The sequence below is a fragment of the Leucopleurus acutus genome, assembly GCF_964270905.1.
Source record: "Leucopleurus acutus genome assembly, chromosome: X".
Taxonomy (NCBI): Eukaryota; Metazoa; Chordata; class Mammalia; order Artiodactyla; family Delphinidae; genus Leucopleurus; species Leucopleurus acutus.
The window spans coordinates 17,454,713-17,469,393 of NC_139148.1; the positions used below are offsets into that span (position 1 = coordinate 17,454,713).

General features: G+C 35.2%; 1 protein-coding gene across 5 annotated transcripts in view; it reads left to right on the top strand.

Moving 5' to 3' along the window:
• The window catches only part of CNKSR2 (connector enhancer of kinase suppressor of Ras 2), a gene marked incomplete at both ends in the record, with an annotated part of 254,832 nt that overhangs the window by 150,944 nt on the left and 89,207 nt on the right, over window positions 1-14,681 (top strand). For all 5 annotated transcript variants that reach the window (XM_082864886.1, XM_082864885.1, XM_082864887.1 and 2 more), the window contains one exon: window positions 2,213-2,424. In XM_082864886.1, coding sequence (XP_082721012.1) covers window positions 2,213-2,424 — 212 coding nt within the window. The remainder of the gene's footprint in view (window positions 1-2,212; window positions 2,425-14,681) is intronic.

A 14,681-nucleotide genomic window follows, 5' to 3' on the forward strand; every position in this document is an offset into this window, starting at 1 on the left:
TGTCACAGGCCTGGCAGAAACGTCTGCCCATTTATGGATAGGCATAACCTTCCCCAGTACCCCAAGTTCATTAGGGCTGTTTCCAAGCTAACTGCAGTGTCAGTTTCTTTTTGCTAGAGGACTAGCTAACAAAAAGCACCAGGCAATTTGTTAAGGAAAAGTTTTTAGCTAGCCAAAAATAAAATCGTGCCTGGATTTTATATTTATTTTCTTTGTGTTGCCTAAGAACTAGCTTTCATAGTTACAATTTGGTAATAAGCAATACTTTTATTTATACAATGGAATATTACGCAGCCATAAAAAGAAACGAAATTGAGCTATTTGTAGTGAGGTAAATAGACCTAGAGTCTGTCATACAGAGTGAAGTAAGTCAGAAAGAGAAAGACAAATACCGTATGCTAACACATATATATGGAATTTAAGGGAAAAAAATGTCATGAAGAACCTAGGGATAAGACGGGAATAAAGACACAGACCTACTAGAGAATGGACTTGAGGATATGGGGAGGGGGAAGGGTAAGCTGGGACAAAGTGAGTGGCATGGACATATATACACTACCAAACGTAAAACAGGATAGCTAGTGCGAAGCAGCCACATAGCACAGGGAGATCAACTCGGTGCTTTGTGACCACCTGGAGGGGTGGGATAGGGAGGGTGGGAGGGAGGGAGACGCAAGAGGGACGAGATATGGGAACATATGTATATGTATAATTGATTCACTTTGTTATAAAGCAGAAACTAACACACCATTGTAAAGCAATTATACTCCAATAAAGATGTAAAAAAATAAAAAAAATAGAAGAGTGACAGCTTGCTGATTCAGTCAGTCTTGAGAATATTATTTACTACTTTCTACATAGTTCAAATAATAGGAATATAGTTCTCTTCATTTGGACAAACCCAACCTAGACATTTGTATACTGAGAGAGAAGTATAGTATACTGTAGTATAAAAGTATAATATTTTTGGTGAACTGAAACTCATATTTTAGAATTGACATTAGCTTTATAAGCTCATCACCATCTCATAAGACTTAATAGGTCACTTATAAATTTGTTATTTTTATCTGTCTTGTTATAATTCAGTTTATTCTGTGGATTTAAGATTTCAGTCTTGGCACTTAAAATTAAATTTTATCTGGTTTGATAGTATTCATGGCACTGTTTAGGGTAGAACTGGAAACAAGAACTAGGAAGCAATAAAATTAGTGATCAACAAGGAAAGAAACGTTGCATTTACATCCATAGTCATGTTCTAGAATATGAGCTTTTCTAACAGAAATTTTATAGCTAGTCAGTGAAATTATCATAAAATAAGCAAGGTTCATTTTAACTAATCCTAAATGGAATATTTCTACCAAATTATTGTCCCAGTCACCTGGGCTGTGTGATTAATATTTACTATGTGTGAGTAACAGTTTTAGGGATCCCATAAATTTAAATTAGAGATTTTTCACTTCAGAATCCTATAGAAAAAAAAAATCAACTTGCCATCATCTTAAATCCCATTCTTAAACTCTATATATGGTAAGGTTTCTCCACCCTCTCTCCACAAGAAATGTTGCTGATGTGTAATTAAATTTTGATATATCCATTTAGAATGAGTTCCATGAACATATCTTTTTTTACTGTTAAATGAGATAATACAGTTTAAATACAGAGAATAATTATTTTCATTAAGGTTTATTTTAAATTAATAACAAGCTGTTTGAAATTCTTACAACACCAGTTTATATAGTGCTAACTTAGTTCTTAAGGTCACAGTACCCTCACAGAAGTGGCAGTTCTTAAATACATCTTTGTTTTTAAGCAGTGCAAATATTACCATGAATCAATTAGATAAACTGGCAGAAGAAAGCTACATTGTTAGCACTGTTAACATTATACCTACTTTCTTAAGCACTAAAAGGAATTTATGAGCTAAGATGATGTCTTTTATGTGCCATAGTATTGAACATGGACTAGAAAAGGAGTTAGAAGATCCATGGGCTATGTCTAGCTGTGTAACCTTTAGGCTAGTCATTTAACCTCTCTGAGCCTTGGCATTTTTTTTTTCCTGCAAAACAGAAATAATTTAAAGTTGCCCTATAAACCTCAAAGTTTGGAAAGATCAGAAGATATATAGGAAGGACATTATTACTACTTTAGACTGTCTCTGTCATTTTACCACTGTAACACTTTTCTACATCCTTCTCCTTTACCATCTCTTTAGGGATGAAAAAGGAAACCTTCCTTGTGAAGACCTCAGAGGACACATGGTGGGCAAGCCAGTGCATAAGGGATCTGAATCACCAAATTCATTTCTGGATCAGGAATATCGAAAGAGGTTTAATATTGTGGAGGAAGATACTGTCTTGTATTGTTATGAATATGAAAAGGGAAGATCAAGTAGTCAAGGAAGACGAGAAAGCACCCCAACTTATGGTAAGAGTTCTTCTCTTACATTGATGAAAGAGCTTATGTCTGGTATGGGAATCTCAATTTCTTTTCCTAGGCTTTTGGGTTGTGAAAATTACTTGATAGCTTTTGAATCTTTATAATTGATCTGTGTCTGTCGTGTGCTTCCAAGTGGAATCTCAACAATATGAGGCGTGACATTAAAATTTATTCCAAGTTTTCCAAAAATAAGCAAGAATAGTAGGTAGCATTTTAACTCATTAATGATTTACGGAAACCTTTTTGACTCACATGTAATTTTTGTAGATCAGGTGTTGCCAAACTGGACTAGTTCAAGGGTTTTTTTCCCCTTTTTTTAATGAATATTTACTGTTAACATAACTTATTTAAAATAAAATTTCCTTATTTCTCAGGTATTAAAAAATCTTTAGATGGACTTTTCTGGGTAAAATCTCATCTCAATTTTTGTTTTTTATAAGAAGCTGTAAATTTTGAGTGGATTTTAAATAGGAAGGACATAATGTATTTAAAGCAAAGATGGGCCTAGAGTTACCATGTCCCAGGATTTTTTATCTGACTCCTGTTTTTCCATGCATGACCCAGAAAGTAACCCAGTCACAAATACTTAAAAATTGATATAGTGTAGCTGTAAGATTTGCAGATAAAGTTGCCTAAAGTTAAAGTAGTAACACCTATGGTCCTATTGCAAGAATGAATGTATTGAACTGGAATTCTGTGCTCCATCCTTTTCAGTTTTGGGGGAAGGGCAGGATCCTTGCTGATTAGTCCAGACTTGATCAGTGGGAGCTGAGCAGAAGGAAAGTTGTTTCTAACTTTCTCTTTCCACCTGCCTCCCTTACTTTTTCACTATGGCCATATGCCTCCCTCCTGTGGTTCCGAAAGATTACCTACGTTATTACCCACGCCCTGTTTCCTTACAGCTCTTTGGTAATAATTATGTATGAAAAGTTTTGGCCAAAACGATCCTAAATAATAGGAACCATACCTATCTTGCTTTGTGTTATTCTCTGTACATGTGCTGTTTTATCATGTGCTCCTCCTCAATTATACTACTCTGGTGGCACTTATTTTGAACTGTCATAAATTGAAGGTATTTGTACCTTTGCTTTTTTCCACTATTATATTGTAAACCTCTGCAGTATAGAGGCCTGCCATCTTTTTATCCCTGCCCCTGCCCCATCACATGAGATTTTTATTTTTGTTAATTCGTTGCACAAGTATTTATTGACTGCCTATTATTGGATAGGCATTAATGTATATCAACACTTCTTTTGTTATGTCCCAGAATTTTCTGGCTATTTTCTACTTGTGTTGAAGTAGATAAGAATGTTTAATTTAAGGGGAACTTATAGTCACCAGATGAAGTTGATTATTGACAGCTTTACAAAAAAATAGTTTACTAAGTTCTTACTTAAATGGCTCTGAATTCTTAGTTCCTTCAAACTATGGTTTAAAGCACCTAGTGCTATCATGTTCCACAGATCATATCTCTTCCAATAAAATAGAATACCATTTAAATTTTAGAAAAAGTAGATATCCTTTAGATACTTGATATACTTTTATAAACCACTTAGGAGAAAAGAAATGTATATATGCTTAAAAGAGGGATAACGAAGTAAAAGCAAAAGTTCTTTTACTTTTGGTCATATAGTCTGAACTTTCCCTAGAGATACTTATAGATACTTCAGTAGAGATTCCCTGGCACAACTTGAAAGTTGTTCCAGGTAGCCAGCAGTTGAATGTATATTTACCTTTTTAAAATCAGCTCTTAAATAATAAAACTTACCTTTCACATACGTGAATTTGTGGCCATAGTATTCCCAAAGATTAATTCATTTGTTAACTCATTCAGCTAATATTAGTTGTGTGCATCAGGTCAGCCAGGCACTTGGGATGCAAAGATGAATAAAACATAAATCTTCCCTGGAAGGCAGTCACAATGCAGAGGGAAAAAACAAAGAGATGCAGTGCAGCCACTTTAGGTAAGTAAGAAGGTGTGAACAGAGTGCTGCAGTAGCCTGGGAGCTGAAGCCCCAGAGTCTTCCTGGGAAGTCACATAAATAAAAGTGACATTTATGCTTGAGTTTTAAATGATGAATAGTCATTATCCAGGGTTTCTAAATGCTGGTTATCCCCACTAAATACCTGACACCTTCCCAAACCTAGGTCTGAGATCTGAGGGTTTATATAAATCTCCCAGCCCAGACCCTAAAGGTCCCAAGTAACTTCAAACCTTAATAAGCAATAATTGATGACAACTTCTTTATTTAACCTATAAAATGGTCCCATTACATGGACCCCCAAGTGTGACAATATTCTCTTGGATTTAAAAACAATGATAATGAAATACTTGATCCTGCTGAAGTATATTGAAAACAAAAAAAAAACCCTGAAGTTACAAAAAAAGTCCACATTTTATATTTTCTGAAAATGACAGTAATTTAACCTGTTAGCACTTGTGTAATACCTTAAAAGGCATTGTATAAGTCCTTTAGCCTTACAGTGTTCAACTTAGCTCTTAGTTACAAATACCCTTATCTTCAAGTATGTGGACTTAGTCACCATTACTACCTATTAACTTCCCAGCTTACCTGTTTACTCAAAGATGTTTAGAGTTATAAGAGTCTAAATAGGATTTTGAGAAGCAAAGGAGAAACATGATAAAGTTTTTTTGTTTGTTTGTTTTTTTGCGATACGCGGGCCTCTCACTGTTATGGCCTCTCCCATTGCGGAGCACAGGCTCCGGACACGCAGGCTCAGCGGCCATGGCTCACGGGCCCAGCCGTTCCACGGCATGTGGGATCTTCCCGGACCGGGGCACGAGCCCGTGTCCCCTGCATCGGCAGGCGGACTCTCAACCACTGCGCCACAAGGGAAGCCCCATGATACAGTTTTTAGTGTGTGCTTTTGGTTTCATTCATATGATAGATATATAAGACAAAAATATTTAGGGAAGCTCTGTTATTAGACACTGTGACATAGAAACAGATGGAAAGAAAAATACTTGAAAATATCCTAATTGAGAGCTTTAAAATGTATTGATTAACCAAAGTTCTCGTTTTATATCATGAACCCACTCTTTGTGGCTAAGAGTGAATTAAAAAATTAGTTATTTGCCCTAAGCTGTAAGATACAGTATGGATAGACAGTGGATGGCCCGTCTAGAAAATAAGTAAATAATACCTGTTGAGATTTATGTATGCCAGGCACTCTTCTAAGCATTTAAAAGTCATTAACCCATTTAATCCTCACAACAACCCTGTGAGGTAGATACTAATAGAATCCTCACTTTACAGATGGGTTAAATAACTTACCCAACTAGTAAGTGGTAGAGCTGGGATTAAATACCCATGGATATTTGTTGACTCTACCAGTGGTACTGGATAGCTAACTATTATGAAAATAATTTGTAAAAGTGTAGGAAAATAATTTCCAAAAATTTCATTACCCCTTCCAAATTCAAGCATTTGATTTCAGGCAAGCAGAACTAGATCTGTTCGAATACGTTTTTCTATATGTTTTGCATTTCCTGACACTATAATAAACATGCATTTATATAGACATGTACTTAACACACCTTAGGAAAAGATAGCTAAATTGAGGGGTACAGTTAGCAACAATGTGTATGCCCTTTTTAAATGAGAGAGCATATAATAGGTTTTACTTTCCTAAAACAATAAACAAGAATGATTTCTGGAAATACAGATATAGTAGGTGAGGCAACCTAGATTAGTGATCGCTGGCATTGACTTTATCATCAGCCATACTTGGTAATCCTGACTGCCATCTAATTAGTCCAGTGTGACCTTAGGAATGTTACTCAAGGCCTCAGTTTTCTCATTTGTTAAATGAAGATGATAATATCTGCCTCATAGACTTTCTGTTAGAATTTAATGACAACACACTGTAAATTGCCTAGAAAGTGCCCAGTATGTGCTAGATATTTCTTTTCTTTTCACTGTTGTCATTATTACATAGAGACTTTAATGTTGCTGAGAAAATAGATCTTGAGTGTTTTTACCACAAAAAAAGGGTAACTATTTGAGATGATAGATGTGTTAAATAGCTTGATTGTGGTAATCATTTCACAATGTTTACATATAATATCAAATCATCATGTTAATATATGCAATTTTTATTTGTCAATTATACCTCAATAAAGCTAGGGAAAAAACAAAGAACTGAAATATCTCAACAGGTAAATAATAATAATATGAGCCATTTAAAAGTCTTTCAAGAATAAGATGGAGTGAATAAACAGAAAGTTCAGGGAAAAAAAAGAAACTTTAATGTGAAAGTAAAAGGGTGAAAAAAGATAGCATTAAATCACTAACTATTTGGTCTCATCTGCTCATGCTTCAAAGGCAAAGGTTCAAATTTGATGAGATCAGTTGCTTGGCAACTTTTCAGAATGGTAATATTTCCCATCAGCTTTCCCTTTTCACTGTTCACAGACTCCTTGCCCTTGCTGTTCCATCATAGCACATTTCTGTGCATAGAAACCTGCTAAAAGGTAGACACAGTTGGCTGAGTCCCTTTGTGGTTGTGAGTGGTCATATTTTATAAGAATAGGATAAAAACATTTTTTACAGTAATATTATAGAATAGTATTGGCTTGAAGGAATTCAGACCTTTTCTGATTTATTGAAAATCCAGGACCTCACAAAAAGCACGTGAACGAATGCAAGGTTGGTATTTTACAAGTGCTCCTCAGAAATGTTATTTGTACACACTGTGCATTGAGGAAAATTAATTTCTGTAATATCATACCTGAATATTTTCCACCAGAGTAGTTGGGACAAGAGAAAACCAAATACCATGTCCCTTTTATCCACTTGAATAGCAAATGGCTTGAAGTGATTTAACAGTAGCATGGTGAAGGACTTATGGGCAGTGATACTGTGAACTGAGTTTTATCAGTGTGAGGTAGGGATATGGTCTGAAGGTTCCAGGGTCTCTCATACTTCAAAATCACCTTTCTCTGTCTTACAACTTCATTCTATCTTTTGGGCAGTTAAATTAGAATTAATAACATTATTTCAAACATTTCTTAAAGGTACACGTAATACATTTGCATTTCTTTATTTCCAAATAGAAACGTGTTCCCTTTCCTGTGATTTTTGCATATAAATTATCTTCTTTATCAAATAAAAGTTCAGCTGTCATTCATCAGCTATGCTAGAGAGAAAAGAAAATGGGATTCTAACCACAAGAAATTTCTGTGCTCAAGTAAAACGCACTACTTCCAAAGCAGAACTAAACATAGAAATAGAAATTAGTGAATCAAAAATTCAGAAATATGAGATATGTACTATACTCACAGGAATTCTTATTCCTTTGGACTTCTTATTTAATACACTTCATAAAGACTGCATGTTAGTTAGCTTCACAAAATAATTTTGAATATCAAGGTGATGGTGATAAGGGACCATGTAACTGATGGAAAAGTAGTTCAGCAATATTTTGGCATAGAAATAGAAAATAGTCTGTTCCTAATGTAAAAATTAGAGTAATCACCTAGGGAAGGCACTCTTCTTTAATTTGTATAATTTTACTGATAGAAATAGAGCATGAGTTTTGAGGTCAGATAGACCTGAATTTGGTGCCAAGGCTTGGCCTTTAATAACTGATTGACCTTGTAATTGAGCCTTAGCCTCACTGTGTTTTTGTTTCCTTATCTGTAAAATGGGATAGCAATACTACTTTTAGTGTTTTTATGAGCATTAAATGAGATACTATATCTCAAGTACTTAGCACTGGTCTTGCCTCATAGAAAGTACTCAAGAAATGGTGCCTAGGGACTTCCCTGGTGGTCCAGTGGTTAAGACTTCGCCTTCCAATGCAGTGGGTATGGATTCGATCCCTGGATCGGGGAGCTAAGATCCCACATGCCTCACGGCCAAAAAACATAAAACAGAAGCAATATTGTAACAAATTCAATAAAGACTTAAAAAAAAAAGAAAGAAACCATGCTTACAAGAAATGGTGCCTAAATGGCATAATAAATTTCTGCTGCTCATAAATAAAAGTGTCTCAAAGATTCTGAAGTGCTGATGGATCAAATTAACACTTCCTCCTTTCCTGTGGAGGGACTTAATAAAGAACAAAAGGAATGGAAGTATTCCCTCGGTTTGGTCCCTCTACCTACCCAATAAATAACCAGCCATTTAAATCATACCAATTAAAAGAAATATAGAATTTGCTTGTTTCTTTTGGTTTGGTTTTGAAAAGTAGAAGGAAGAGCATCAAATAGCTCATAACACTAGAAACCTTCGTGATCCAAGTCTTCTTTTAAGTTCTGGTATTGAAATCACTACCTCATATGCTAGGCAGAAGGGCCTAGTTATAACCTCTCAGCATCAAAATTTTGAAAACAGTTCAAACCCCACACCTTTTTAAAGTTTAAGATTAGTTGCTTTTAAAAAAGGATAGTGAAAATAATATGTGAAATAAGTTAAATAGTTGGAGACTTTCAAAGAAATGAAACCTGGCAAGATCAGATTGCCCTGAAAGAATTGAAGGTACTAGGTAATAGATAAAACAGTAAGCTTAAGAAAAAAAAAAAACTTTTAATAACGTTCCAGAATATTAATATGTGGATAAAAAGGAAGGATTAGCAAACCAAATCAGCAAAGCTGATGCAACTATTAGAGGAAAAGAAAAACTCTTCAAATGAATTAACACAAAGATATTAGTGCTTCCCTTAAAGACAAAATGGGAAAGCCAAGAATAGAAACAGTCCAACTCAGAGATTCTCAACTGGGGTCAGTATTGCCCCCTAGGGGCATTTGGCAATTTCTGGGGACATTGGTAGTTGTCATAAATGGGAGTGGAGGTGCTACTGGTATCTAGTGAATAGAGGCCCAAGATGCTACTAAACATCCTACAATGAATAGGACAGCCCCCAACAATAAAGAGTGATCCAGTCCAAAACATCAAGAGTGCTGCTGTTGAGAAACCCTAGCTAAATTAAGAAGAATCAGTTGCAGACAAATTGAATACAGAAGCAGATGTATATGACTAGAAAATCAAAGAGCCCTTGTATGACATAGGACCAATTGCCTTTTTTTTATTCAAAGAATCTGGGAACTTACTGCTCTGGAAGGATAGAACTGCATTTACTCAAACTTAGCATATTCTCTATAAGGTTGTGAGTATCTGAGATGACTTACCCTGCTCTATAGTAGAAAACCTAATCATGCCATCCCCTGGAACAGGAGGGAACTTATTGTGCCTAGTTGAAATCGGAATGCACTTGCCCTCAATGGGAAAAAGATATAATAAATGGCAGCAAGGTGAAATTTAAATAGAGTGGTTAGTGTCTGCTTTCAGATCACAATGTGGCTTAAGTAATCCAGCATTTTCCTATGTATGTTCTTCAGATCACTAGTTCTGAAAGAGAATCTTTGTAAATGAAAGAGATTACGTGGTTAAATAAGATTGGGAAGCTCTGCATATTTTATCCCCCTCTTGGAGATTAATAAATGCACATTAGCATACTAAAGGCTTTGAAAATCTTGTTGAATTGGGGTTAGCTTATTGTTTCCCACATGTATTTGTACATTGCATCTTTTTTGGTTTTGGTCACAAAATATTTATTAACCTCCCAATGGAACTAATGTTTGATGGAATATATTTTGGAAAGGCTGAAATAGAGTTGCAGCTCCTCTTAAAGACCAATATACCAATGCTAAAATTTCTTTGTTTTAAGTTGCAAACAGCTGACCTAACAGATAAGCATTTGGAAAAGCCTCTATTCTTAACTTGAAGTCTGCCCCAGCAGACAGCTTGTTGAATGTCATCTTCATTTTTATTGTGCAGAAAAGCCATTTTCTAGAGTAAATCTTATTTGTGATGAAAGTCCAAACTAAAGTAATAAATATTAACTGGAAAGATCAGTGCATGGCTCCTCATAGAATTACTGGTATCACTGCAAAACAATTTGCTAGAATCATGAAGGAAATAGAACCCTGGGGATAGAAAATGTCAAGTGTTATAGCCAATCTTGTTAAAAGAGAGATGACTAAAAATTATACACTGATTATCTTAATGACTGGAGACATTAGAGGAAATAATTAAAAGAACATACAGCCATTTAAAAGTATGACAACCTAGCATCACTTTATAAATAACACATCATGTCAAACCAGTTTATTTTCCATCTTTGTTAAGGGATGGACAATAAATACAGTTACATCTACAGTTTATGTTCTAATCCTCCATTAGTTCTTTACCTAGCCTTTAAGAACTTTTTGCAAGAGTTGCAAACTGGCTGGGAGTATACTTTTTTAAAAAGCAGTAATTCATACATGTCAGTGAATTATTTTTGAAGAAAAATGAATTGGATTTTTGTGTAATGCAGTGGTCTTGAATTCTTTAGTTCTTTACCTAGCCTTTAAGAACTTTTTGCAAGAGTTGCAAACTGGCTGGGAGTATACTTTTTTAAAAAGCAGTAATCATACATGTCAGTGAATTATTTTTGAAGAAAAATGAATTGGATTTTTGTGTAATGCAGTGGTCTTGAATTCATCACTGAGGCAATTTAATGCAGTGAAAAGAGTACTGAAATAGAAGTTCAAAGTCTACATTCAGAGGCTGACTCCAAAACTAATTATCGGTGAAATCCTAAGAAATTAACTGTGGTGTGTGTGAAGTTTTTCATCTCTACCTTTCTTTCTAACTTCACTGACTAATATGATCCCAAAGAGAAAAATATGTGAAAGGAATTATAAAGTTATTACATCGTTTTGTTTATTTCAAATGAGGGTCTTCAATTGAGGGTCTTAATCATTGTCCTTTTCGCTTTTCATGAGAAGGGGTGACTGTCTTCTATAGGTTGATAAGATTTTCAAGATACTGCTTTTACTAAGATCTTTAAAAATAGTTTGCTTTAATTGTAGTTTTTAACTTGAAAATGGGAGGTTTTTAACCAAATACTATTTACCCCACATCATCTTTCTTTCCCACAATTGTATTGCTGAGCACAGCAGGGGGCAAAAGTATTTAGCAGAGCTCATTGTTTTTTTACCCACCAGAGCCTTCAAAAGAGAACCCAGAACTCTTTTGCCGCTTAGACAGTATTTAAACCATGTGAATCCTTCCCCGACTCTATGCACAGTGGCAGCATTTCGACTAAAATAACCTTTCTGAACTCCAGTGTGTACAGCACATTTGCTCTCTTGGTAGAATGTAATTTGATTCAAAATGTAATTAGCCTTGGAATCAAGTGTTAAAAGTTCCCTATAATTTTTGATGCAGTTCAAAATTTTCTACTTCAACAATTTTTATGTGAGTCCCCATTTAAAGTCTAGATCACCTTTAGGAAGCGATAGGAAAATTCACAAACAAGATGTAGCTTATTCTTTGAAATGAGATTTTAATTGTTTTTGTTCTCCATTAATGCAACTGAGACGATTTCAAATTAATAATCATTAAGTTTGTATTTGATTTATATTATAAGGCATTAAATCCAGTACTTAAATAATCATCACATTGTGATGTTTACAAGCCACTTTTTCCCCAAGCTCTTTTATCCAGAAATGAAAATTTAAAAATATGGCCCTAGGGATCAGAGTGCCCAGTTTTTACTTATTTTACTAGATCCAGATATGTTGCCTTTATCCTTAAAAAATTACTGACTTTCCACTTAATTCAATTTTACTCCTCTTTAAATGTGTGATTCTCTACCTTAAGTAATCTCGGGATGTTTTCCTAGAAATGCAGTCAACCATCTGAAAGCAATTTTTCTGTCTGGTATGTGGGGAGTTTGATGGCATGTATGTGGCATGCTTATAGCTTAACATTCCTTAATACACTCATTTTCATCAAAATATTGGCTAAAATATTCAGAACAGATGTGTATATGTGTGTATGTATATATTTTTTCTCCTTAGCCTCTAGAGAAAGCTTCTTTTGTGAGCGTTAAAGGATATATCAGACGTAAGGAGAAATTTCTCTGCAGTCTTTTTTTCCAACTCTTTGACAACTGTAATTGAGAAGATTACTTCTCAGATGCTGTATATCACCCTGAAACTTAATGATTTTAGCATGTTGGGGACAAGAGTTTTTAAAAGGTAGAGGAGGGATACAATTGAAAAAGGCAGCAATTCAGTAGTATTTCAGCATACATCATGGGTAGCTTAATATGGGAATGTTTCTAGATAAGAAATCAGGAGGCAGGACTTCTAGTTCTGGCTTGATTACCAAACAGCTCTGTTAGGCTCAATTTGTTAGAATAATGAAAGTGGTTGGTCAGGTTCCTTAGAAGGAAGTGAGGGAGGGAGAGTGAAAAGGAGGGGAATGGAAAGTTGACAGGAAGGAAGGGGAAGGAAACTTTGAAAATAGAAACTAACGGTATAGCTTGGACCTTTTTAGTCCAATGTATGAGGAAGGTCCCCTGTTTACTTTCTTAACAAGTAATCAGTTAACAAATATTGAGCTGTTACTATGTTTAAGGCACTGTGCTAAGTGCTGGGAATACCACGGGTAGACAGAGAAATTTTTGTTCCTTTGTGAAATTTACATTCTAGAATAGGGACAGAATTGAAGCAACTAATTTAATAAATACTTATTTGACTATAACTGGCATGCTATTTTAAAAAAGCTACAAAAGAAAATAAAAACAAACATAGAGGAACCCAACCTAGAACAAGGTCAAAGAGAGTATCCCTGAGGAAATGACATTTTTGCTTAGCTCTGAAGGATACATGTGAGTTTAGGAAGAGAAGAGGAGACAAAAACCAGAGGAAGACAGAATCCTGGGTGCCAGGTAAAGAAAGTGTTTCAAGAAGGGAATAATCCTCTGTGTCAAATGTTGCAGACAGATCAGAAAAGTCAAGGGTTCTGAGAATTGTCTATTGGATTTAGCAACATGGAAGCACTAGTGACCCTGACAGTAGTAGTTTTAGTGGAGTTCAGGGGGCAAGAGCTTAATTGGAGAAGGTTCAAGAGAGAGGAGGAAATTCCACATATAAGTGAGATCATACAGTATTTGTCTTTTTGTGTCTGGCTTATTTCACTAAGCATAATGTCCTTCAGTTTCATCCATGTCATCACAGATGGCAAGCTTTCCTTCTTTTTATGGCAGAGTAATATTCCATTGTATACATATACCACATTTTCTTTCTTTATTCATCTACTGATGGACACTTGTTTTGTTTCCATATCTTAGCTATTGTAAACAGTGTTACAATGAACATGAGAGTGCAGATATCTCTTAGACAGACTGATTTCATTTCCTTTGGATATATACCCAGAAGTAGGGTTGCTGGATCCTATGGAAGTTCTATATTTAATTTTTTGAGGAACCACTCTAATGTTTTCCATTGTATACTTGAATTTTGCTAAGAGAGTAGATCTTAAGTGTTCTCACCACACATACACATGCACACACATGCAGATGGTAACTATATGAGGTGAAGGATGTGGTAACTTGATTGTGGTAATCATTTCACAGTGTGTGTGTGTGTGTGTGTGTATAATCACATTGCAAACCTTAAAAAGTCATTCTGTACAGCCTTAATGTATAACATTTGAATTTGTCAGTCATACCTCAGTAAAGCTAGGAAGAAAAAGAGGAGGAGAGAAATTGGAGACTGAGAATAGAAGTGAGACTTTAGGAGTCTTTCTCTTAAGGGGACCAGAGAAATAAAGTGGTAGCGGGGTGGCTGTTTATTTTTGAAGAAGGGTTTTTTTTTTAAGGTTAGAGAAATTACAGCATGTTTGTATGCTAGTGGGAATCATTGGGTCGAAAGGGAAAAATTGATGCTACAGGAGCAAGTAAGGTAGAATTGCTCAAGAGATGCCCTTGAGTAAGAAAGAGGGAGTAGAATCCAGTGAACAGTCCAGTAATTTGGGATCTCCCTAATGTCTAGCATCCTTTCATTCAAGCATTCAAAAGAAATTTAATGAATACTTGCTCTGGGTCAGAATCTTTGCCAGGAACTTCCATAACAAAGATATGTAAGTTCCTGCCAAAAAGTAGAAAAACCCATAAACAGACAGATACAATACAGTATAATTAAGGATCATATATACAAAAGGCACTAGGGAAGAGCTAAGGGAGCCCAAGAGAGTGAGCAATTAACTCTGCCAAAGAGCACTGTAGCATTTGTAATAACATTGAAAATGCTTTACTGTCTAAGGAAAAAGTTGGTTTATTTTCAAGCAATTCTGTACACTAGTATTAAAACAGCAATTTCATATTAAAACAGAGTATTAGATCATTATAAGGCATTCCATCACATCAGTATTCTTTTTTTTTT